This window comes from Saccostrea cucullata, unplaced genomic scaffold (assembly GCF_032062105.1).
Source record: "Saccostrea cucullata isolate Sc308-1 unplaced genomic scaffold, CSIRO_AGI_Scuc_v1 ctg64, whole genome shotgun sequence".
Lineage (NCBI taxonomy): Eukaryota > Metazoa > Mollusca > Bivalvia > Ostreida > Ostreidae > Saccostrea > Saccostrea cuccullata.
Window position 1 is genome coordinate 276,176 of NW_026937285.1, and position 27,514 is coordinate 303,689.

Genomic DNA, 27,514 nt, shown 5'->3' on the forward strand with positions numbered 1-27,514 from the left:
ATAGAATGTTATTGGAGGTTAAGCTCTATTTACATGAGACAGATAGGGCATAATGTCAGTTGACAGAGGAGCTACGAACTGTGATCTATAAACAAGATAATATCAGTTTAATGAATTCCTGTAAAGCTCCCCCTTATCAACATTGATTTTATTCAACTGTTGGTGTTGAATTTTTCCCCCCAGAAGATCTAAAGGTGTATTTAACAAATTATTTAACACAAAAAAGATATTTCGAAAAAGCTTAATTAAAAGATATTACATGATAATTAATGGAAGAAACAATCTATCCCAGTGTGGTAGACATAGCACATGGGGAAAAAAAATTGCAAATTATTTTTTTTTTTAAAGTTTGTCTGTAGTCTTTCCCTTCAGTAAATCTTGAATTACAATTAGTGCAGATTTCTTTATTTACCAGGTCATGGTGTTCTGGGACGTTACAGAACAGGTATGTATCGTCTCCACCTCCATCCGCGTTTTTCAGGATTCCCCGTGGCTGGCCCCCATCCATGCTAACTGACCCTGCCACTGCAAAAAAAAAAAAAAAAAAAAAAAATTTTAATAAAGAAAAGTACATAAAATATCTATAATGTTAGAAATATGTCAGGGGGAAACCTTATGGAGGGCAAATGCATTACCTCATTGTATATTTAAAATGACACTTGAAATACTCATTTGGAAGGGTATGGTAAGCCCACCTGATAGCACATTTCAAATATATATGGAAAGGTACTGCAAATACTAGTAAAATAGACCTCCCAAGACAGCACATTTTTACATCTATTGAGTTCCTAACAACAGTGCATCAAACACATATCTTTAAATCATAATGTCAACACAAAAGACCTACCATGCAGAGCAGATGTCAACTAATTCTTTAATTACTCATTTAATTCCAAAAGCATCATACAGCACAATGTCACATTCATCAAGAACCATGTGTAAAATACCATTCCTAATACCCCTACATAACTTTTGGATTAATTCGGAATTATTACACAAGAGACTGTTTATTATCTCCTATAAATTCTCAATAGAACAGACCAATACCATACAGATGATCTGGATGAGTGAATTTCTCAATGACATGAGTGGGCATGACTTTACTCAGGGTGTATTCAACCTAAGCTCATGTGTCAACAAAAGGGCAGCCTGGGTTTTTTAATTACTAGAATTACCTGCATTCATGCTAATTATCCCTGATAATTAGACAGATAAAATTGTTTTGGTTTAAAATCTACACTTCTGACTTTTGCATTCAATTTTATATCTAAATGTTATAGCTGCACATGCATCAAACTTTACTCATTTAAACAACTGCTAGTTCAATAGGTATTTAATTTATTGATTGTTGACAACATAAAATGTTAAATAACCTTCATGGATTAATATGCAAGTATTTAATCAATTCCCAATTCCTGCATCAACTTGAAAAGCATTCATGCAAAATTTAACAAGTAGTTCAATATAATTTATGCATGATCAAAATACCGGTAACATTATGATTCTCAAATAAATATGATCCTAAACTAGAATACAATCTGCTATAATTCTATTGATGAGGCAAAGTATTTCGAGATACACATTTTAAAAACACAATATTTAATTGTACATTTTAGAGATAATTCCCAGCAAAACATGTCAATGGAAAGACAGACAGAAAGAAAAACTTTGTTTAAAGGGCATTATATTAAGAAAGTTCAGAACATCAATTCATCAATATTTGCTCATTCTGCTTTCTCCCTATTGGTATCTCATTAAATGTGCAATGTTCTGAAGCTAATGTATAATGATCTATATTATCCAAATTGCAGAACGCTTACCTATGGGGCTAGGTGGGACAGTCATGGAACCATCTGGTGCGCGGCCCTTCACCGGTGTTCCAGCGGCCACTGGAGCTAAAGGCAGAAATGTGACCCGGGGACCGGGAGATGAGGGACCATACTGGGTGGCTCCTGAAGAAGGTGGGGGTGGGGGTGGTGGGGCACCACCAGGAGGGTAGTAGATCCTACCCGCAGGTCGTTCAGGAGATGTGGAGTAAGCAGGAAGGAACATCCTACCAGATCCTGTGGACTGAATAGGATTGGCTGCCACAGGTACGTAATTTATCTGTCCAACAGGGTAAGCAGTCTGTGTACCCTGGGTGCCTGGGGTCTGAGTGGCACCAGCAGCCACACCTGGGTTTGTACCATATCCATAGGCCTGTGTGGCACCATATCCAGGGGTCTGGGTACTGCCATAGCCTGGTGTTTGTGTGCCTGCAATTCCTGGGGTCTGACCAGCCCCTCTAGTTTGAGCAACACCCTGTGGGAAGAGACTACCATGGAAAGACCCTGTGGCTGGCTGATATCCTGGAATGTTGTGAGAGGGCTGTGGTTGGGGACCCTGACTAGCGTTAACCACACCTGATGGATAGACTCCTGTAGTCTGGACTGGCTTGTAAGCTTGTGGCTTATGCACTGGCTCGAATGCTGTTTTAGAGCGGGAAGACCTGGTTCTTTCTCGTCCTGTCCGGCTAGGTCCAGATCTTCCACTCCTGTGACTTCTGACACTTTCCCTGTCTGAATCACGACCTCCACCTATCAATTAAAAAAAATCAGCTTTATTCATCTTGAATTTTGGTTTCAAGAAATATTTTATCGCAAATCTAATACAAATGTCCCATTTGGTTGTAAAATTTTTTAAAGAAAGCTGAAAAAGTTCTTACCTCTGCTGGAATGTCTCTGTCCTTGTGTTAGTCTACCTTCACTTGACCTTGACCTTCCTGCAGGTCTTCCTCCGGATGGTTCTCTTGCTTCCCCTCTCTCTGCCCCTATCCCTGGCTGATAGCTACTAAACGGAACACCACCCTGAGCTGTATACTGAGGGCCCTGAAAAAAGAAGGTAACATAAAATTAAATGATTAACCTGCCAATTTTGTATTTTAAGAATTTGTTAGAAAGTCAGAGGATGTTAAGTACATGTAGATGTACAAAATAATTTTCGTACCATTGTTCCTCTTGCTCCAAGCACAGATCCCATTGGTGCCCCAGGCATGACCCCAATGGGAGCCCCGAGCTGCTGTGTTAATACTGGTCTGTAAGGTGAGGGTCCAGAAGCTTGACCATGATATGGCATTCCCTGAGGGACAAAAAAGGGGAAAAATTAATAAATAGAAATAAGCTTTTTTTCCTCTCTATCTTTAAACTTTTAAATTCCAATAAAAGAATGCTTTGATTTTAGGCATGTTTTACAATGCAACTTATGTTCTTAAATTCTGATGAAAAAAGTAAAAGGAACCATAATTGTGACTTACCTGAGTTGGGCCCACCCCAGTGCTAGCTTGAGTGCCAACTGTACCCTGGGGATTAGGCATGGATTGAATGTATGCAGACTGCATGGCTAGAGTCTCTTTTAAGCGGTTGACCTCCTGTCTTAATTTCCACAACTCATCATCAAAAGCAGGACCAGCTGCAAAAGGAACATTTTATTACTTTTTGCAATAGCTAAAAATGTGGAAATGCATAACAATTATTATCCTTGGGAAGAAGCAGAGTTCACTGATGAAATTGTAGCTCTACTGTATCGAATTTCATTAATAATAGACTGAAAGTGCACTTATTAAGCTTTGAGTTTTATAATTTCAGAATTAACAATTTTGTCATTTTTTGAAACTTGTACTTCTTTATTACAGCATGAAGTTTCAACCATGAAATCAAATCCCCTTGAACCAATTTTTTTTCCCTGTCCTCAAAAATTTAACCCCATGAAAGTAACAGATCCTACAGTATTTGTTAAGGTCTATATTTCTTACCAGCAGCACTTCCTCCGGCAGCCATTGTGTCCAGTAGGTGGTTCAGATGCTCCATTTCCTGTCGCTGAGTCTCCAAAATGTCGTACAGCTTGGTCAACTCTGCTTCCTGGGCACCTGACATGAAATATTACAGTGATTACATGAAAGAATTTAATAAAACCTATCAGTACTGAAAAAGATTAACAATCTAATCTTATTTTATTAATGGACATACAAATATTTCAATTTTTATAAACTGTTATCGGTTTTGAAAGACATGCAGTACTCTGGAATCACAAAACTAAGAGACCAAAAGAATACATGTACCCAAATTTGGGTCACTCCATGAGCATGCTTGCTGGTCATGGTTTTTTTTTTAAACTGAATCCATAAAACACCACAATTAAACACTGTGCAGAGACTGGGATCACTTCCATGCAGTTTACTTTCAATTTCAGGACACACAAACACCATTAGTTAAACAGTAAAAGCTGCTTATAGCGAAGTGCCAGGGACGAACAATTTTGCTTCATTATAAGCATAATTTGTTTTATCTGTTAAGTTTACAATAAATCTTAAATTTGAAGGGAATGAAAATCACTTCTCTGTAAGCATCAATTCATTATAAAATTCATTATAAGCGTGTTCACTATAAGCAGGTTTTACTGTAATCAGAAATATTGAATCCGAGGTGACAGGGGAATTTTGGGACTGTGAATGACAATAGGTGCTCCCATTATTTTTCCATTTTTTTTCTGGAGTGGTGAAATCAAGTGTTAGTTTAACATCATCTTTACCTGCTTTTGAATTTAAATCAGCTGTTTATAAAAAAAAGGAAGAGAATATTGATATAGCACTTCTACATTGAAAAAAAATTAAATTTAATGACCTGTTTACACTTGTTCAGAAAATTTTACTCTAGCACTGTTATTACAGGTTGATAAGACTTACTGATCATCTGGTTGTTCATGTTCTTGTTCTGCATTTCTCCGTGAAGGATGGCATCACGTTCGTCCAACATGTGCTTCAGCTGGTCTGCCGTCACCTGTGCCTGCTCCAGATCCTGAGCAATGACCTGCATTCGAGCCTCATACTTTTCCTACCACAAGAAAATTACAAATGCTTCTAATCAGAGAATCAATTTAATTTGTAATTTTTATTTTAAATCAATTAGAATTTTTGTCAAATAAATTGAGTTCATCACACACACAGTTTTAAAAGAGATAGAAAAGCAAAGATGTGTGTGTAAAAACATCTTGAGGTCCATGCAATAATACATGTACAAGTCATGTATTTGCATCCATGTCATTCTGAAGAAACTTTGCATGGAGGATACCACCACCTCAATGTGCCTTTCATAAAGAAAAAGAATAATCCCTTGAAATCTTTAAATAAATTACAGATCACCAACCCAAAATATAGAGTATAAAGGCACCTTAACTTATAATGTGCAAAAACAAAGAAAGACTGATATCCAGTAAATACTTTTAGATTACGATATACCTCTGCTTTGATCTAAAGATAAATATCAACAACAAAGCTTGAAATTCTGAATGAATGGCATGAAAACTTTCCACAAAAGACATAAATTTTTTTTCTTCAACAGAAGAACTGAGTTATTTCCCTTACCTTCTCAAGTTCGTTTTCCTCTCGTGTCTTGGCTAGTTCCTCTTCCTGCTCTCTCACCATCTGTTCCAACATGGCAGCCTCATTTTCAACATTGGCCAGCTATAAATAATTACAGACACATCAAAGGTCTACTTTATTTTTTAAATGTGAACAAACCGCATTCTTATATTTATTAATTAAAAACATTCATTGTTTTTACAGTACAGTAAACACTCTTATAGTGATTATGCTTATTATGAATTGATACTTATACTGAAGTGATTTTTATTCCCTCTAGATTTTAAACATACAGTGAAGCTCACAGATATAACAAATTATGCTATAATATAATGAAGCAAAATTGCAATCCTTAACACTTCCTTATAATTATGTTTTACTGTACAGGTACTTACATGCTTTGCGTTTTCGTTCTCTTTGACTCTCATGTTACGTCGTAGTTCTAACAGCTCCCTCTGGAGTTCATCATACAGAGCTTTCTCCTCAGAATTCAGTGAGTCTGTCTCAGATTCTGGTCTGTACACGATCTTCATGATTGGTCGACCCTATTAAGCAAGTATTGAAGGTATAGTCTTGCAAATTTCATTCCTACATTATTAATAATAAAGTTTGGAGATATAATGGTTATTTTCAGAAACAGTGTAGTCTGGATTTCCTTCTGTATCAAAATCAGTATTTTTAAAGAACACCAACTTTTGTTAAGATTATTTAAAAAAAAAAATTCCCATCATTTTTTCACAAGACTTGAGATTCCACATCTGTATATTGCCTTCTGTAATAACATCTAAATGAAAGCTTTTCCAAAAACAAGAGGCCCATGGGCCACATCGCTCACCTGAGAAGCTTTGGCCATTCTGTTCTTTGCCAGATTTCCCCCTTGTAATACTCTCTCACTGATCATAATTTAGACATTTTGAAATCTACACTACCCTATGATCCTTCCATGTGCACATAAGTTTCAGCTTCTCTGGCCCAGTGGTTCTTGAGAAGAAGATTTTCAAAGATTTTTCCTATATATTTCTAGGCCAGCATTTTTTTATTTTTATAAATAAGTTTTTGAATTTTCAGAAAAAACAGAACATGTCAAATTTGGTCTATTTTATTTTCCGGTTTTTTTTAAATGAGATTTGCAAAGTCCATAGCATTAAAGCTTTGTTATATGTTAATATTTAAAAGCCATCCATTCAAAATTTTTCACAAGTTCAGAGGACAAATAAAATGCACGACTTTATTGCACAATGACATGCTGGTGATTATGCTTATTCAAAAGTATCTGTCTGTAAATTATTTTCCTACAGGTTTAAAACTGTCCATGGTGAGCTTTTTATTGTTTAAGTTTCTGTTATAGCTTACAGTCTTATAAGCATCATTCTTCAGAAAAATTTAATGAATAAAACTATGGGAGAAGTTAAGTCCATTTGAGGAAGAAATAAACAATAGACTAAAGAAATAAAATTCTTCAACTGTTAAAAACAAGTATTATATATACAAATATATACAGGTATGTAGTATCGTTTGTGGCAGCCAGAAAAATTATTTTACACTTAATTAAAAAAATTTCCCCAATCTGTCTGTTTTATGAAAGGAATTATTATTTTGTTAGTAATTGTGTTTTACATTTACCAAAACATACTAAAAACAAAAATGAAGATATATTGAAAGAGTTTTGCAAAATAATTTTTTTTAAATATCTGTATTTTGTCCAACATAACAAAATATATATATCACTGGCCCCAACTGGTAGATGATGAAATAACAGCTCCCTTTGTAATTCTTATGCGTCCATACAGAGCTTTCTCCTCAGAAAAATTAATGTTCACAAGTCGATAACATCCAAAAAAAAATAATTTTATTTTTTTTTTATTTCCTCCTCCTACGGGACTTTTTCATTCTGATGTTCGTAAACCTAAAAATAAAAAAATGCTGGCCCTATGTAAAATTTTGATTAAGTATTGAAGGTATAGAACCTTGTAAATTCACTATTCTACATGAGTTTAGCTTTTCTGGCCCAGTGGTTCTTGAGAAGAAGATTTTCAAAGATTTTTCCTATATATTTCTTTGTAAAAGTTTGGAGACAGAATGGTTACTTAAAATCTACACTATACCAGGATGCTTCCACATCAGCTTTTCTGGCCCATCTTGAGAAGAAAATTTCAAAGATTTTTCTATTTCTATAAAAATATTTTTAATTCCCCGTCTCCCCCAGGGGTCATGATTTATTAATTTAAGAAATCACAGCTAAGAATCTTTTCATAAGACTTAAGATTTTTCCTATATATTTCTATGTAAAACTTTGATTCCCCATTGTGGCCCCCCTCCCCAGGGGTCATGATTTGTACAATGTTACACTCCCCACAATCCACATAATTAGCTTTTTTGGCCCAGTGGTTCTGAGAAGAAGATTTTTTAATGACCCCACCCTATCTTTATATCCGCTTGTGAGGGAACTTGGCCCTTTATTTTAACAATTTAAATTCCCCTTTACCTAAGGATGCTTTGTACCAAGTTTGGTCAAAATTGGCCCAGTGGTTCTCGAAAATGTGAAAAGCATCCAACTACAAAAATCAATTACATGTAATGAGGAATTTACTTGTAAATCTAGTGCCTCTCCCAGCAATCAATAATTACCTGAGCAGACTTATTCTCCAGATCTTTATATGCCGCTTTTAGTCTCTGTATTTCATTCTGCAATTCCCTGTTTGCTCTTTTCTCAGCATCCAGCTACAAAAAAAAAAAATCAAATACATGTAATAAGGACTTTACTTTTAAATTAGTGCCTTGCAAGCTAACTGAAGGAGATCCCCCACCAATTTTTTTCTTGTTTTCAAACTCGGGCATACATTACCTTTTCGTCTCTACTCTGGTCCTTCTCTGATCGTCTTTGTAGCTTGTTTTCTGCCTTTTTCAGATTTTCTCTCAGAGTCTGAATTTCCGCATCAGCCTGTGAGAAATATATAATTCATGATGAAGACTTTTTATAAAATGTTCTCATTTTAACAGTCTTGTTGACCGTTAAAAATGCGTTTCCATTTCAACATTTTCCATGCACGCTTCATACAAGCCAAACTCTTGTTAAAACATACAACATGTCATATAATCAAATTACGTCTAATATTATGAAAAAAATGAAAAATTTATATCTATAGCTAAAAAGTGCTCACTGATTGATATTGATTATATTGTGTAACTATACATTTGAATAGATGTTTTATACTTTTTGTCTCAACATGATGTTAAATGCAAGATTTCAAGTTTTAATACAGTCTAATAAGCTTGTGAAAAAAAAAATTATTGTAAGTCACTAAAAATATATAAAATGTGAAGAAAGAATTGAAGATGTTTGGCAAGACTCTAAACAAAGCTTCAAGATATTATACAATAGAATTGATTAAGTATAATGGGAAAATTTCCCATATTTCTACATCTGTATGAAGCATCAAAAGCATGTTTGTTATATTAGCCCAAATTCCATATTTGGAGGAAATTCCTTGCAAATAATATTAAAAATATGGTTGAAAATTTTCCCATTATACAGATCCAAGTTGAATGTATTTATTTATCTATCTTCCACCTAACAGAAAAGACTGAGATTTCTCAAACAAAATGTTCAATGTTTCTAAAAGACAGTTTACAGGCAGAAGTTCTACAAAGATAACATTTTATAATTTAAATATATTGCTCATATCGTCAGGGTTATGTTTTATCAACAAAAGTCAAAGTTGTCAAAGGAAATGAAATACAACTACAAAGACTTCACTGAAAGATTTTTAAAACATATTTTTATGCAGTTTAATACATGTATATATCTACTCTAATTTGAGGTTGTAATAATTAAAGCTAAGTTTTATCAGCTAAGTCATTCCCGGCAAGTGTTACAGTCACTTACATGTACATTGCCAGATTCAAGAGGCTAATAAGGGGAAACATCATGATAATATTAAAATTATCTTTCTTTTGCGTAAATTAATTAAGCTTCAATAATTTTGTCACAAATGATGAGAGTATACTATGTTATAAAAAAAAAAACATTAAAAAAATGAAATTTTAAACTTTAATAATTATATTCAGAGCTGCCAACATTCTGAAATGACAAATAGTAAGGCGGGGTCTAGGGACCACCTAGGTCCCCTGCCACTGAAGATGTTTTGTAAATGGACATGCAATCTGAGGCATGTTTCCATTTTGTTTACTTTAAAACATTGGTCACATGAATGTGATCGGCCTTCTAAAACGGAAACGATAATACAAGCAATCGTTGGAAGAATTATGAATATATTATAATAGTAGAAACTATAGACTGCCAGCTATGAAAATACCGGTATTATAAACTTTGAACGAGAAAAACTGAAATCGTAAGAGTATAGAGAGAAATCGTAAGGCGTATTTTAGATGCTGATTTCGTACGCGTTACGCTAAAATCGTAAGGGTTGGCAGCTCTGTATATTTGAAGAAAAAAATGTTCATACTAAATATCTGAAACCATGAATTCGGAGTTGCATGTACCTGGTTGGTGGTTTTCTTCATTTGTTCAACTTCATGAAGACTCTTGTTGGCATTATCCTGGATAAACTGCTGAAGCTCCTTGAAGGTTTTTCCCAGCACATCCCTATCACTCTGTGGACTGATAGGGCTCTACAAAACAGAACAGAATTACCCAATTGTTATCACTCTATAGCAGGTACAGTGAAACTTGACTAATCTGACCTACACTGGTTCCAAAGAAATTGCCTGACTTAGTAAACATTCTGGATTAGATAATATTTTGAACAAATTAAAATTACTAGGAAGGAACTTAAAGTTTAGATCGTGTTAGGCAAGATTTTGGAATACACAACATGGAAATTAGACAAGTTTCACTGTATATGCTTATTTAATGCATAGGAAGAACATTCAAATCAGTTCACATATACAGGGATAAACAGTGTGGCCTCTTTCTCAACACAACAGTTTTCTGAGGCACAATTACATTAAACCACATTTATAAGGACTAAATTCAAAGAAATATACACGTACCCTGCCAGCTTTGATGGTTTGTGTGAGGTCCTTTAACCGCTTCTTCAATTCTGGTTGAGGAATGGAATCATTTAATTTTCTCTCTCTGTCACCTAATTGAGCCTAAATCATAAAATATACACAAAATGATTGAGAGATCATGCATATACAACCTTTCCATGTATTTTGAAGATATCAGGATATATTACTATGTCAACAACAGACAGACACACTAACCAATAGTTACTACGACATACCATAGTATTGTTATATTGACCCTGTAGTTTCCTAATCTCGTCCTCCAGATGCTGTTTTTCTCGAGCTTCCTTCATTGCTCGCTCAGCTCGTTCTCGCTCAGTCTGTATTTGTCTCTCAAATTGTTGTCTATCATTCTGCAAAATCAAATCAAAAAATTTTAAACGCCAGTATAAAGTTGAACTTTGGTATCTTAACACATGATATTTCAAATACAATGGATATGTCAAAATGAGTTGAAAGTTGCAACCATTTTTTTCTTTCAATATTTGCAAGGTTTGATTATATAAAGTTTCATAGCATACAAAAGAAATATTATGGACTTTGATTACCACCACTTTTTGAATATTTCCCTAGCTAGATTTTTAGTGACTTTCCCTTCAATAATTTTAGGTCAAAGTCACTTACATTGACTTTCCTTTCGGCGTCTTTCATGGCTCGCTTCATTTCCTGGAGTTCGTGAGCTGTGGACTCCATCCTGTCCTGATACTCGGCGTCCTTGGAGCGATTTCTGTGGATCTGGTCCTCCAGCGTCCGATTCATGTCCTGGTGTTTGGCCAGCGAGTCCTCCAACTCCATCAGTCTCTGTAGCATTGAAAATATAACATGAGAGAGATTGTAAATTTGCAATATATTCAAATAATGCTGTACCTGTACATAGAATGATTCAGTGCATCCACTGGGTATCTAGTGATTTGGCATAACCCTGATTTAGCATTACACATGTCCATCCCATTGTATTGTATTTACTTATGATTTATTAAGTATGTGGTATATGTATTAAAAAATTAGTGCATTTATGCCTGCACCAAAGCTGCTAATAATGCTGTACCTGTACATAAAATGATTTAGTCCATCCACTGGGTATCTAGTGGTTTGGTATAACCATGAATTAGCATTACACTTGTCTATGCCATGTATTGTATTTACTTACAATTAATGAGTAAGTGGTATATGTATTCATAAATTAGTGCATTTTTGCATACATCAAAGCCGCTAAAATATGAAGCCCCCTTTAGTTAGTCACTCTAACCTGCTCAAGTGTGGGCACTTTGCTAGCTTCACTGTCCAGGACACTGAGCTCCTGCTCCAGTTTACGACACTGATCATCAAGCTGCATCTTCTCGCTGAGCAGCGTCTCGTAATCTCGCTGAGCTTTCTGGCCCTTTGTCTTCACGTGAGATAAGTATCCCTGTAATCCTCCAACTATCTCGTCCAGCTCATTACGAATAGACTCGTTACTTTCAATACGATCTAAAAAATGAATTTTCACAAAAAACTACACACTTTTTTCAAATATTTTTTGAAAATCAGTATCGTTAATGAAAATTTTATTTTTTGAAAACATTACAACAATCTCAATCCAATTTTGACAAAACTCATCCTTTAAATTGAATGGTGTTACCAAATTGAGTTTTAATAATAATATCTCACCATCGTTGAGTTGGACTTCTAGCTTTTTGATGTCTTCCGTTTCCCTGGCGATGGTATCTAACATGACCTCCAGTTGTTGGTTGAGCTGCCCATACATCTGGTTACTCTCACTAATCTGTTGTTCCTTATCTACCATTTCAGCATACAGCTTCCTCTAAAAATGCAGATATATATTTTTGTTAATTCAAATAAAATCTATATCAAAGAAAAAAATCAAACACCCAATATAGCTCTTCAACAAAATGACCAAAAAAATTATCGGTTTACACATTGTACCAGAAACACATATAACTTCCTCTACATCATTTATCTTAATGGACCTTTTCCCATTTCACCTCTACAGATACCTTACTTTTTGTATGCTACCTTAATCATTATAAAGAAAAACTAAAAACAACCAAAAGGCCAAAACACACAAGCTCTCTCTCTCTTTCTCTTAGTCCCTCACACCCTCTTTCTCTTTAATCTAAAACAAATTAAAAATATCTCATTTTTGGGTGAAAAAAATATTAACTAACTTCTTCCAAACTACTATTAAATTATTGCAGTCAAAATTGATCATTTTTTAACACTGATCTGAAAATCATGATAATTTTAAGATTTTTCTACCCAATTAAAGCTTTCAATTGGTAGAATTGTAAGCTAATCCACCACACTCTAAACCTCACCTTTTTCTCCTTTCGGTTTCTCCACTTAAATCCTAAATACTTGAAATGTGGATAAATAACCTTTTTATACACTTTAGCAAAGCACTGTGATATCAATTCCACTTGAAAATAGATTTATAATGCTAAAAGTTTACAAAATTAATCAAATCTTTATACAAGAGGGTTTCTAGAAGTAACATATTAATTTGAGGAGGATCAGAAGGAGGACAGGAATGAGAGAATAAGACCCTTACATATTTTGGATCCTTTGTGTCCAGTCTCTCTAGCTGTCCTTTGAGTCGGGCAACCTCCATTTTGTTCTGATGCATGGAATTCTTGGTTTTATCCATCTCTTCCTCTATCTGTGTAGCACTGTCTCTCAGTTCATTTACCTGTTATTAAAAATACCATTTTCTTTATCAAGATGCCATTAATGTTTTCTAGAACAGACCACTCATATCTTAGCTGGTAGTTCATTGTTTTTTACAATACTGTAGATTCCTAATTATCTGCATGGAATTAATTATCACATAATTTTGGGAGAAGCACCACCCGCGTTATAAAATTACTCGCTTTTATTTTTATGGTGAAATCTATGTAAAATCTCTCGACTAACTGTCCATTTGCGAATTATTATTCTCGCGATTTGACTTTGAAGAGCCAATTCGCAATAATAAGTACTCGCAAAAAATAAGGAATTTACAGTACTTAGCCATATCAGATTGAAAATATTTGGGAGGGTTTATTGTGTATAAAGGGAAGGGGTGGGTGGGGGTGGGGTTTACTCACTAGCTGCATTTTCTTGGCCATTCTCTGGCGTATCTGGACCTTAATATCGTCTTTATCTGGGATGTCTCCCATACGTTTGAGGTCTTTTGTGGCCTGCAGTAGTTTTCTTTCCGTCCCCATAAGGTCATCTTGTAACCTTTTCAGTCTGTCCTCCGCTGTTAATGTATGACAAACATGATAAACTGCTGTCTTAATCAAAATGGGCAACATTCTTGAAATCATTTCAAGCCAAGCTTCAATGTCGTAAAAAAAAATTTAAGACTAAATTGAAATAATGCGCAGCGGCTGTATTTTATGTGCTTTGCGTTGTCTTATGCAAAAAGTGTGATTAGTTCAAATGATACTACATCAATTGATATGCTGTACATGTAACGTTACTTAATTATAAAACAGTGATAAGAATTTATAAATTTAATATAGTAGTTAAGTGCTGACTTGCATTTTCTACCATTACGACGACAACAAAAAACTTGAAATTCACATCTATAAATAAAATTCTAGCACATTCTGACAAAAAAGACATCCAAAATATAAATTAAATTACAACAAGATATGAATTTTGCAAAAAATGAAATCATTTAATGAATTTTTAAATTAGTGGGAAAGTCAAAGGTATCTAAAATGGATAGTTTGATAAATTCACTTTAGATCATAAATTTCTATGCACAGAACTCAATGGCTAATGGTTAATTTTGTGAACATATAGTGAATACATAATGCTATATAAAGTGGAAAATATGTTACAAACATTCAAGGAAAAAGGAAAGGGAAATGACTGGTCAATGAAGGACTTAATTCCCAAGACAAGAAACACCAACAGGACGAAAAAATTAGCAATAGGATACAAAAGTACTACAGATGCTAACTAATTAACTTGGTGAAGTTAAGTTTATGAAAAGATATAATGCGCAAAATGGAGATTGGCATAATTAAATGAAATAGCAAATTCAAATAACTTTTGTATAGCAACTATTTTTTTTTAAAAATGAGAACTTAAGCATGTTTCTTGAGAGAGCACTTTGATGTTAGCTTCAACTCGATAGAATTCATTTATCCATTCAAGCACTGAGTATGCTAACTGATTGATGTTTTTTTTTAATTCAATAAAGGGATATTTTTTTTGGCCAATGAGCAGATAAATAAATGGATACTCTAATTTATGAAAGTGGTCACAACAAGATGCTCTCACTAAGATTGCTAAAAAATGGGAACTTTGTAAAAATTGATTTTCATCTCTTCTCCAACTCTGGACTTTAAACTTTGGTTTTTTATCAATGCATTCAGGTGAGGTATATACTTACTTTCTTTAACTCGGCTATTAGCTATTTAATAAATTCACAAACAAAGAATGGTCATTGGTGAAAATTAAATCAACAAAATCTGGTTTATGCATGTGTATACTGTAGATTCCTAAATGTACGTGTGGAATTAATTATGGCATAATTTCGCATGAAGCACCATACGTGAAATAAAATTACTCGCCTTTATTTTTATAGTGATGAAATCTATGTAAAATCTCTTGATCAACTGTCTATTTGCGAATTATAATTCTCGCAATTTGACATTGAACAGCCCATATTCGCGATAAAAAGTACTCACGAAAAATAAGGAATCTACAGCATCAATGATTGAGGTACAACATACAAAATATAGAGAAATGAAGGGAAAATAACAACAATATCATCCAAGTTTAACAAAAGGAGTACAACCCTAAACATCTAGAGACAATGACGATATAAATACTGAACATCTAAAGATGTTGATGATTTAAAAGTTGACCATCTAAAAGATTTTGACATATGATACAAATGTTATGCTACAAAGTAAACCTCTAAATCTATATACATGTATACCATTAAAGCTAAAGGAGAAAGACTTTTTTCTGCAATACCTAATATCAATGTTAAATAAATATGTGACTAGATATATCCAAACCCTACAATTAACCCTTGACCCAGCCATGTTAAATCTACACCTTGTCCATGTTTCTATCTTAGAACTTACAAACTTCATCTGACATAACCATTTGCATAATGTCATCTAAGACTGCAATATAATATAGGGTAGCTGACTTAAAGTAAATTAATTACACTTCAAATCTTTCTCTATCCCTGATGATATCCTTATCATATCCTCATGATCCTTGCGGTAACAGAACTAAGGGTGACGAAATCTACAGCTTCAAATTTTCTACACTTTAATAGGTCAATCTAAACAACATAAATGGCAATTCTTCTATAAAGGTATATCTAATTTCTTAATGATTTACTACAGATAAAACTCACATGCAATTTGACATTTTACAAATATGCATATCTAATTGCAATATTTTAAGTCAATCTATTCGGTTTGCTTACCATCTTCTATAACTGTAGGCAATGCTAGTTTAAAATTTATACAAACTTATAAGCAAAAGTATCATCACTCTACATTGAAAGCAAAGAGTCTTTTCTCAAATATAATAAGAATGTTGTGTTTTTGGATTTAAGCAAGAATATATACATATGTTGCAGGGCAAACAGATGGAATCATGCAATATGATGTATGAATGTGTCATCTCGATCAAGTACAAAAATTTCTATGTTTTGTGTTTAAGAATTACAAATGAAACCCTAAAATGATCATGATCAATAATATAAATTCAGATAGGTCAGGAAGAAATTAACAAACTCATAATTTTCTACATACACCCTTCAAGCCCCCCCCCCCCCTTCCCCCACTTTATCTCAAACTATACTTCACAAATAAAATTCTTTGAGGGCACAGCTTTTTTCATACATATTAACCAAAACAAAAAAAACCCCAGAAAATTTAAGGAATGGAGGTTTATTAGCTTGATTTAAACTATTTTAAAATTGTATCATTTATACATACAAGGGATTGGTTTCAAGACTTCACAATGAACATAACCCAGTTTCCTTGCTGCCCATTTACTTCTCAAACAACAGAACACTTAGGGGAAAAAAATTCACATAGAAATTTCCCATACCTGACGAGTAAAATAATGATCCATGAGATACATGAAGTAGTATTATATCTCAGTAGTACTCACTTTTCTGGACTCGCTCTTGCTTCTGAGCGAGCTCACTGTCCAGCTGATTGTGTAACCTCTCCATGACCTCGGCTCGCTGTGGGCTGGGCAGACTGTGGACACTGGTGTGTTGTTGGGGGGACCCCGAGAGATCGGACTCCCTCGCGTACTGATTAGCTTTGTATCGCGCCCTTCCTATGTATGGACTCTCACCTAGGCCTCCGCTGTCATCCCCATCCTAAAAATAGTCCAAGTTATAAGGATTCACGCATGCTCAGCAGCATTGTCAGATACCTATGGATGGTCTTGCTTCTCTTACCTAGAGGAAATAAGAGAAGCAAGCCCGACGGGGGGTTTCTGACAATGGTTTAGAAGTTATATAGCTAACATTTCTACAGAATCATTGTAAGAGCTGAAACAATCTTTATCAATATTTGACAAATAACTATAGGAAACGAAATAAATAATGCAAGTGACTAAAAATACGAAGAACAAATGATAACGCAATGGTTCTGACTGGTTGAAAGTTTAAATTGTTGCATATGATTTACTTGCCACTGAAATAAAAATTAATAATTAAGATTTTTAAAAAAGATGTAATTCTAGTTTTATTTGACTAAATAGCAAACTTTAGAATTCACATACTGTTTGATAACTGGAGGGACTTTTGCCAAGACTGTCAAACTTTGAGTCGATTTTATAGAAAGCTAATTCCTGTTCCAGCTGATAATGTTTTTCACAAGCTTTGTTTAACTCGCCAGTTTTCTTTTTCAGCTGCAAAATAATAACACAGATTAACTTCAATGCAATCAATTAAAATTCAAATGATTGACTCTTGATGGTGAACTAGTATCTCTCCATCTACTTTCCAGCTCTGTGTAGTAAGAATAATTAAAAGTTTTAATGAGACAGAGAGATATAGAAAATATACAGTGGATGGCTGAAAATATATACTTTTTATATTTGTGGTTATTAAAATTGAACAAACCAATTTTTTTTATTGCATGGAAAATTATGGAATAAAACATTTGTAACAAAATCACAAAGTAATTTAAGATCCTTTAATCTACTGTAACGCAAACAAAATGAATGATGAATAAATATCACAAGAGAAAAAACAAAAACTTAAAAATACATGTGATGCATGCTGACCTTTTATGCTCCAAATAATGTTTCACAACCTACATGTTTCTACATCCAATAAGACATGTATCATCACCGCAATGTGAATAAAAAATTCGTCTTTAAATTAAATTTTTATTGGGGAGCATATATAAATGTATATGAAACTTACTCATTAACACCCTAGAGAGAACCCATGCTCAAAGGAGAGGTATATATTCCTACTCCATGCACTGGAGACACACACAACTTTGCACCAACATGATTCAATACTTCTCCCATTCTCACCAAACTTAATTCCAAAACATAATAAACACATTGAAATTCATCTGATGCAGGGCAATTAAATTCCTTTTTCTGGGCATTCTTGCAGTAACGTAAAATTTAATTAAATCATTTGTACGAGACAGCGTATTAGAGTAAAAGGCTGTCTTTTTACTTCTGCGGACATGTATTTTCAGGCTTTTAACTTTCTATTGAGAAGATAACAGAGGCAGCTCTTTGAGGGATTAATTGGTTCATTTACCTAAACACATAGATACCCATTGAAAAGCATTATACAATACAGCCCCTGCACATTACTTGTGAAGAATAAGTTATTGATATTGAATAAACATCACACTCGTGTCAAAATCAATATTGTATACAATCATTTACAATTTTTTATATGAAGAATATTTGGTTTCCAGACAATTTCCCCTTCCTGGGCCCCATGCAGTTTTTCAAAATATCAGCTCTTTAAATATTTGGTACAATACAACTACAGAAATGGTGAAGAAAAGCCAAAAACTTATCTACTATGCAGGGGCATTTACCATAATCCACCATTATCTAACACAAATACCCCAACTATAAAAGAAATCACATAGCTTGACTGTTACACAAATTCACTTTCCATCAGACTGATTGCTTGACAAGTGAAGCCCAGATAGTTACTATAGACTTATATAAAACAGAATCGCTGTCTTGTGGAAATTAAATGTACAACATTCTTTCTTACATAGTTTGAAAAATTATACTAAAACTGACTGTAGAATTTTTATCATTTTTTCCCCTCTATTTTTTTTTTGGGGTGGGGGGGTGGGGTGGTGGAATCTTTCTTAGATAGAATTACAACTAAAATGAATTTCCAGACATGCACTTAGAAAAAATTAATGAATTTTACCTAAAGATTCTCTGCTAATTTATCCTTAATGCAAATATAGGTCAAAGGACTTAAAATACACAAATATTATTGTAGGAACTCTCATTAAATCCCTGAAAATTTCAGGACTTGATTTTTACAGAATGTGATTTTAAAATCTAAGAAACAAAAGCACAGCAACTGGTATACATTAATACAGATGGAGTAATGTTTCTGAATTGTCTTAGGGAATTCATAACATTTTTTCTTATGCATACTATAGGAAACATAAACTTTGATTTATCTTTCAAATTTTAAAACTGTTCTTTATAGAAAATAATTATAAAATTTTGAATATAACTATACATGTAAGTCATTATGCAGTTGCATTAATGCTTATAAATGATTGGCTGTGACACTTGTCTTGATGTTCTTCTAAATACTGGTCAGGTGTGTATCTTGCTGCATTTAGACCAAATGACAGCAACATACCAACTGTAAGTGCATTTAGCTCCCTCACCTTCAGCCCAACAAACCTAATATTTCAAAACATTCATTAAATGATCATATTTTCCACCAGGCATCAGAATCCATTAAATTATCTACCTGAAATGGTGGGGGTTTACCGGTAACGTCCCAAGTCTCCTTTGCTTTGGGAAATGTACGCCATTCCATAGTTTGGTCTACATGATTAACAAATTAATAAGCTGTCTGAGACTTGATCCACAATCACAAAATTCTCTACACAAAGTACATCTTCAATACAGCTCTGAACACACGTTACGTAACAATCCAAAACAGAATGCCACAAATATTCCTCCTAAACTTTAGCTTTTCAGTATCTGGGGGGTGACATCCATGAAGGGAGAAATTACGTTTGGTGCAGCATGCAAACTGCACAAATTTGATGTGTTACTACATGTTGGGAAAGTCACAGTTGTAAACTTTATAGAGGGAATTTATAAATTCAGGGTTTGCTTTAATAGTTGTACATATATTCTTTTGTTAGCCCTGCTCTTTTAATACTCAGATTAAATGGGATTAGCTATTGTGTGAAAACACTTATATATGCAGTTTCTTAATCTCCTATTAGTATGTACAGAACATGGAAAAAGTAATACAAAATGGTGATTTAAAAAAGTAAATGTAAAGATACTCTTGTAAATTTAAAAAACAATCAGTACCTAGTCTATCTATGTGTTCTGTGTCTTTATACATGTGTAAAACTTTGAAGTTTAAACATTAAGCCTTTACAAATGAAAATATATATTTTTTTATGTTTATACTGTAATTTCACACTCCTCATTTTTTATCAAATATCATATAGCTCATTAATATTGCTAAAAGTCCATGCATGAATTCACACCATACAAATTATAATGCATATATATAGAAGTTGTCTCCCTTTAAATCACACCAGCAATAAAGATTTGTCTTTCTTGCTTATTTGAACTACTGACATGCATATCAAACATGCTGAGTTTACCTGACTTGTCCCTAAACTCTCACTCTTGACACATACTGTTTTTTTTTTACCTTTTGTTTTATTCTTTTATTTATAATTAATCAGCTCATTTTAAGCTGCAAGATCCCACCCCATCTCTTTAACTCTATCCATTGACATAAATTAAAATTACCAGCTCACCTTAAGCTGCAAGCTCCTTCTCTTTATCCTTAATTCTATCCCGAGATATTTATGACTTACTAGCTCATCTATGGATATATATAATTTACCAGGTCATCTTTAGCTGCGAGCTCCCTTTCCATGTCCTTGATTCTGTCCATGGACATCCTCTGCTGCCTCATGTACTCTTCCTGCTGATTTTTCAGCAATGAGGATTCGTGAGCTGAGAGATTCTTCTCTTCCTCAAGCTTCCTCAGCCTCGAGTCATCCTCCTCAACTTGCCTCTCCAATCGCTCCAGCTCATCTATGCAAAAAAAAAAAAATTAAAAATTAAAAACATGGATTCCCAAAAATCATAGCCACCAAATCTATACTGTTGATTTAAATTCACAACAGCGACACTAGCTATGTTCTTAACTTCACTTCTTGTTGAAGACTGACTCTACCAGAAACCTATGATTTTTCTTACATGTTGGAGTACTAGTCAGCATATTTCATCATTTCATAGAAAAGTTTACATCAAAATAAACTTTAATTCCTTCATTTCACCATTCCAAAACTTTCAAAATTAGTTTGGAAGAATGTCTTCAGTATACAAGTGAATAAAAAACACAGAATGCATCTAAAATTTTAACAGCAAATTATGGAGACAATTATTTCCTACTTTTATTGTTTGTTCAGAAGTTCTGTTCTTTTGCCCCCTTGTTTTAGGGGATTTAAATCATTTATCTACAGGGAAACCTTAAGTCAAAATAGGAACTTAAACATGTTTTTCCTATGTAAGGAGCTGGCCTTGCTAATGAAAGTTTTTTCAAAGTTACAAGCAATTTAAAATCTCTCATTCTAAAAAGAACTTTCTGTGATCTTCCACATTAGTCATGTATAATGCTTACTAAAACATCCTTTACTTTTTATCTATACAGGTATACTAAGAGAAAAAATAATCAAGGAATACCTTTCAAAACCCTAACTTTCAACTGTTCACACAATAACTAACCAATATTCTTTACACCTGTACATGAATGTTTAATTCCTATACTGACCCTGTTCGAACCTGTCCCGGGCCATCTGTCTGTCCCTCTCTGTGACGGGCTGACTGTCCAGGACTTCGAGGGTCCGCAGGTGAAACACGAGATACTGCCTGTAGTGGGGTAACTGGGCCACCGGGTTCTCCGCCACTGTTAACTGGGTCAGATCCGGGAGGGGCTTCAACTTAGCTAGCTCACTTAGCTGTTTGAAAACAAGAACCAGTTAGTTCTCCAAAATATTTTATTAACATCACTTTAACTATGATTCCTTTTACAAGTTGGTCAATGTTTGCATTTTTTTTTCTTTAAAATTTGAAACCAAAGAAATGGATTGAATGTTACCAAGTACCTGGTACACCAAATTTTTCCTATGAGAAACTCATGGGCATTAATTATTTAAAGTTGTATGCATCAAAACTCTTATCATCACTTGTTAAGCAGCCTACTTGTAAGTTTATTTTTCACGTGTATTTTCGATATTTTACTTACTGATTGCAGGTTATTTTTTCCCAGATGTAGAGTCCTTAAGGCCCTCAACCGCTTGGCCAGCCAGATGGGTATGTGTTCGATCCTGTTACCAGTCAGATTAATCACCTGCAGGTACATCAGATTTTCCAGCCCCTCAATCTTATGGATCAGATTATAGGACAAGTTCAGTTCACGAAGCTTCAGACATTTCTCCAACCTCTCAATTTTCTCGATCATGTTGTTGCTCAGGTTTAATTGTTGTAACTTCTTCAGCTTATCCAAGTTTTCAATGTACTACAAAATAAATTTATCATTACACATAATTCTTTATAAACATAATATTTATCATAACAAGAGGCCCATGGGCCACATCGCTCACCTGAGCACATGAGCTAGTAAAAAACACAAATCAGCTCAGTATTAAGAAGTTTACTTGTTGGGGGATGGGGGATTTGAATTTTCTATAACTTGAAAATGTTACTATATCAATAAAGCATACATGTGTAAGTTTGCCATACTTGAAAAGAAGATTTTTAAAAATTTTTCCAACATATTACTTGATCTCCCATTGTAACCCTTCGCTACCCCCCCCCCCCCACCCCCCCACCCCCGGGCATTATTTGAAAAAAAATGTAAATCTTCACAACCACTAAACAAAACATTTCTGTTATGGAGACGATGTTTCCCCAAAATATTCTTTGCATTGATCCCTCATTGTGGCCCTGCCCTACCCTCGGGGGTCATGATTTTGAACAAACTTGAATCTACACTACCTGATAATGCTTCCACATGAGTTTCATATTTCCTGGCCTAATGGTTCTGGAGAAAAAGATTTTTAAGAGAAACCATTAATTTTTCATTAATTCATAATTATCTCCCCTTGGAAGAGAGCTTGGCCCTTCATTTGAATAAACTTGAATCCCCTTCACCCAAGAATACTCTGTGCAAAGTTTGGTTGAAATTGGCCCAGTGGTTTTGAGAAGATGAAAATGTTAAAAGTTTACAACAACGAAGGCGACGAAGACAACGACCACAACAAGAGACAATGGACAAATTTTGATCAGAAAAGCTCGTTTGAGCCTTCGGCTCGGGTGAGCTAAAAAGGGATATGTATTTACTGAATATTTGTAACGTCTAGCAGTGTAGCTAATATTCTTGTCTTGAGAGGTTAATTGTAGTTCCTAATAGTTTTACTGTACATTTACATGCACCTGGTACAGTGTATAACCAAGTCCCTTGATTCCAAATTGCTTGGCAGGGTTTACCCAACTTAGTTTATAGACTTAGCTGAAGTCTAATTGATTGTTAGTAGTTATCTCTCTTTAACTCAATCATGTCTGTGCAAATTTAAACAGCAAAAATAACCCTTTATACAGTGTTCATAAAAATTAAATATATGGAGGTTTTTGAACTGAAATTTTCAAAGCAAAAGTTTCATTTCTAACTACAATTTTCAAAGTTTTAATAACAATTGACCAGGAAGATCTTTCTTTGAACTATTATTTTTATTGCCTAAAAGGTAATTAAATTTAATCGACTACTGTAAGTGTATACACCAGCCATTTGAGGCATTTTTAAATTAAGACATACATGTACACTTGTACTATTTTATATTATCGAAAGAAGAAATCTGACCTATAGAACTCTACTTATATCCATTAAACACTATATGGATGTTATAAAAATTTTCAAATTGTCTTTTATGGTGAAAACCAGCACAAATACATGATTTTTTATGCACATTTATCATGCATGTATAATAAAACATAATTAATCTATTATATAAAACTGATAATAAATTTATTACACCAATTTTAGATTTTTTCTAATTCTTAAATGTTTATATGAAATTTACATACAGAATCTGAGATATGGAATCAATGGTAAAATGGAGATCAAAAAGATTATCAACATCATCTATTAAAATCAATAAAATCCATATCTATTGAATGTCTTTATCATGTTTATAGAAATGATAGGAGATCCCCTTTCATTTCAAATATCTGGCAGCAAGTCGGTAGAATTAAACACCACACTTTGACTGAAGTGGGCAATATCATTTAAATTTTGTCACAATAAAATTTGTTTAGGTTTTTATCCATTGCGTACTCTGACATTTAATTTTCTGTCTCCCGATCCTGATCGAGATTTTTGCTAAGTGACTTTCAATGCCTGGCTACACAGATATGCTACATGCATTTGTTTCATTAAAAATTTATTTCTAAAACCCTATGAATGCTAAGTAACAGTCACTGTTGCTGACAATCTGTAAAGAATTAATTAAGTGTGCCTTAAGATACATAAATTATTTATATTTGCAGAGCAAATAATATTTCTTTTAAGAAAATAAATTAAACTGTAGATATCTATTGCATAAAAACAGATTTTTCGCTTAATCAAAAGGTTGCAATGTTCTGCATTATTAAATTTGATGCTGATTTATTTAAAAGAATCTATCGATTAATCAATTTGAAAATTAACATAGATTTTACAAATAAATCTTATCTTCTAGATATTTGTCTGATCAAGAGCGGCAATTTAAATATATCTTAGTGATGTAACTGCCGAAATTTAAAAGGTCACTGTCAATTTAAAAATGACTTTCAAATTCAGACCAAATGTCAATATATTAGTGTGAAGTTTCCCCTCAGAGAACACTGATTTTTTTTAAGACTAAATGTTTTAAACAAACAATGATTGAACATCAAAAACATTTACTTAACTAAACACTGGCAGCTCTAAATGATCTTGTACAAGGGATTAAAAAGCTTAAAATACATTCATGTTAAAGAGCAAAGTCTCTAAATCAATGTCTTTGGTGTGTGAGTATCATTTTTGAGGTTAAAAATATTAATAAAAAGATCTTATTGGTCAAAACTACAACACACTACCTGTAATCAGATGAAGTTGCATCAGAGCTGAATCCCTATAAATTACCTTGATCTTACTGCCCCCCCCCCCCCAACTCTTTTGCCTGATGGGTCAAGTTCAGGTTTTGAAAATTACCTTAATCTTTTTACCCCCCTCCTTTGCCAGAGTCAAGTTAAGATTTGTGATCATTTCCAAGGCATCCTCTTTAGCAATTTTCTTGATGAGGTCTTCTGTAATATACCTCACACCAGCCTGTCCCCCTAAAAAACACAAAATTTTAATATATAACATTATATTCAATGAATTATGCATGTGAAACATGAAAGTCCTATGCAGAATTCAAGGTCAGGTATTTTCTACAAGCGTTAGCATATTATGATAGCATATTCTTTGTTGTACAACCATTGTCTCATAATTTTTTAACCATTTAATAATAAAATCAACTCAACCAAGACAGACAGATATACACTTTACCAAAAAATATATGCCCCCAAATCTTCATTTGCAAGGGCATAAAAGAATCATTTTTATATCATTTCAATACAAATATTTATGCATGATTATGGTAGGTATTAAGACCTTTTTATTATGGACCATATTCTCTGACAAACATATATCAAACAGTATTTCTGTGATGGAGATCAAAAGAAGCCTAAACAGGTTCCCTTACCTTGATCCCCATGGACACTCAATCCCCTCCTCTGGTCACCGGGGGACACAGCCCGTCTATGAGGAGAGGGGGTTCCATATGAACTCTGAACTCTCTGGGGGATATCTTCTGCAGAGTGGGCAAAGTTTCCTCCCCTTCCTAAGGACTTGGAATTTCCCGGGGATCCTCTGGAGGCCTTGGGGACAGGGAGGTTTGAGTGTCCTCCCCTGGTAATTCCCCTCCTCATTTTGGACTACTCTTGCATTCTGTAATTAAATTAGAATAATATTCTTCAGAATTTTTTCAGTAACACTTTCCTCATTGTTAATATATATATGATCAATAATATAAGGGAACAAATTGTATTCTGAATATTTTTTTCTTTTAGTTATAAATTATCTAAGTCATAAAAAATGTATCAAAAATATATGCTTGGGTGCATTAATACACAGTCAGCCACTAGCCAATTATAATTTTGATCACCTATAATGCTACCCAAATCAATACTGCTGCAGAAAAATGTTGCAAAATATAGCCTGCAAACAGCACCATTTTAACAATGAATTCTAAAAAAAAATTGATAATTCTTGCTTTCCATTAACAATTTTCATTGAACAAATGATTGGTATTGACAATACATATGGCACTTAATCCTTCAGTTCCTAAATTGGCAGTCAGCTAGTCATTCACACAAAAAGTGTTATTAATAATGTAGACCCTTTTTTTTTTAAACCAACCCATAAAAGAATAAAAAATTATAATGGAATTCTCCATGAATGTTCATAATGTAGAATAACTGCTGACAATATACTGCCAGCAACTAAACTGTTAATTAACAATCAATATTCTGTAACTTCACAATCTAGATGGAAAGATTATGGAATGCTGTTTAAGTATATTACTTTATTTTTAAATGATTTATCTACATCTTAAGCAGTGTGTTTGACACTTTATTCTTTTAACATGCACAGACTTTGTCAATCAAATATTAGATGCTTAACATCAACAACAAGCTTTTAAAGTATGGTACATATACAAGAAAAATTTTATAGATCACAAAAGTAGTAAGTCCATGTTTTCCTGGAGCAGACATGAACTCTACAAAAATGGTACCAGCAAGAATCTTTTAAAATCAGTAAAGAATGGTTACTGTAAACCACATTTATTTTGAAATTCTGTGAGACCTATTACTATTAATTTATGAATATTCATCAACTCGAACACATTATTTTGGTTTGCAGTTGTAGAAAATATTTCTCAGTTGCAAAAAATTCATGCTAATTGGTTACAACACTAAATGGTGAACAAAACATATATAAAAGTTGGTATATATATCTTATTAAGCACTACTGTAACTAGTACTACAAAAGTTGAACATGTATAAATTAATGTAGCTCATTACATCTGTGTTAATATTACATGTATAATCATGCTAAGCAAGTTTTGTAATGGAAAAATATGTACAGTATAACCATTTCAATAACTAAAATTTGAAATTATTTAAATTTTCAAAAAAAAATGGCTATAAAACATTATATTTCCACACCAGATATAAGATTGAAGAATGGTAAGAAATTAACAAAGAAGTCCTTGAATTTCTGACAATATAATCTTAAGTCAACCTGAGTTATCTTGTATGTAAATTCTTATAATTGTTTACTGCCAATTCCTCAATACACTAGATACAGCAGATATCTATAGTTTATCTAAAATGTCCTAACATGTTGAATAAACTTACTCAATTGGCGGTATAAACTGCTCAATTAAACTTCCATACTGTGCACACATAAAAACAAACTTTAACATAAAACATGAACTTCTTGATATGTAATAGCAGATCAGAAAAAATAATCCCTGCCTGAAAGAATGGTATTCTTTAAAAATATATATGGACAGCATTAGTCCTTTGGTGAGAATCATTGGCAAGACTCCAGCCTGCTCCCTGATATTTACGAGTTATCTGTAAATGTATTTAGGATAATGACGGCCAAACAAAACTTTCCGAAGCACTTTACTTCTACTGAAAATTGCACGCAATTTTATAAAGGTTCGGCTAATTCATTGTGTGCTCTGAACTATGTCACCC

The 27,514-nt window shown here is 33.6% G+C and overlaps 1 protein-coding gene across 12 annotated transcripts in view; it reads right to left on the reverse strand.

Annotated features, from left to right (window-relative positions):
* Positions 1-27,514, reverse strand: part of LOC134247724 (centriolin-like) — a 61,914-nt gene that overhangs the window by 32,644 nt on the left and 1,756 nt on the right. For 7 of the 12 annotated variants that reach the window (XR_009987918.1, XM_062730070.1, XM_062730071.1 and 4 more), the window contains exons 2-30: positions 25,450-25,694; positions 24,915-25,039; positions 21,930-22,202; positions 21,456-21,642; positions 20,523-20,716; positions 17,189-17,317; positions 16,565-16,781; positions 14,814-14,834; positions 13,513-13,667; positions 12,978-13,115; positions 12,077-12,230; positions 11,676-11,896; positions 11,051-11,227; positions 10,645-10,779; positions 10,409-10,510; positions 9,899-10,027; positions 9,282-9,305; positions 8,241-8,336; positions 8,024-8,116; positions 5,791-5,940; positions 5,399-5,497; positions 4,721-4,868; positions 4,567-4,587; positions 3,791-3,904; positions 3,293-3,447; positions 2,986-3,117; positions 2,705-2,867; positions 1,821-2,576; positions 413-525 (exon numbers count right to left, since the gene is read on the reverse strand). Coding sequence is in view for 11 of the 12 variants with exons in the window: in XM_062730070.1 (XP_062586054.1) it covers positions 413-525; positions 1,821-2,576; positions 2,705-2,867; positions 2,986-3,117; positions 3,293-3,447; positions 3,791-3,904; positions 4,567-4,587; positions 4,721-4,868; positions 5,399-5,497; positions 5,791-5,940; positions 8,024-8,116; positions 8,241-8,336; positions 9,282-9,305; positions 9,899-10,027; positions 10,409-10,510; positions 10,645-10,779; positions 11,051-11,227; positions 11,676-11,896; positions 12,077-12,230; positions 12,978-13,115; positions 13,513-13,667; positions 14,814-14,834; positions 16,565-16,781; positions 17,189-17,317; positions 20,523-20,716; positions 21,456-21,642; positions 21,930-22,202; positions 24,915-25,039; positions 25,450-25,675 (4,647 nt within the window). In the remaining variant the exon portion in view is untranslated. Of the gene's footprint in view, positions 1-412; positions 526-1,820; positions 2,577-2,704; positions 2,868-2,985; positions 3,118-3,292; positions 3,448-3,790; positions 3,905-4,566; positions 4,588-4,720; positions 4,869-5,398; positions 5,498-5,790; positions 5,941-8,023; positions 8,117-8,240; positions 8,337-9,281; positions 9,306-9,898; positions 10,028-10,408; positions 10,511-10,644; positions 10,780-11,050; positions 11,228-11,675; positions 11,897-12,076; positions 12,231-12,977; positions 13,116-13,512; positions 13,668-14,813; positions 14,835-16,564; positions 16,782-17,188; positions 17,318-20,522; positions 20,717-21,455; positions 21,643-21,929; positions 22,203-24,914; positions 25,040-25,449; positions 25,695-27,166; positions 27,393-27,514 lie in introns of those variants that run through there. The other 5 variants (XM_062730062.1, XM_062730064.1, XM_062730065.1 and 2 more) reach the window with 5 other exon arrangements.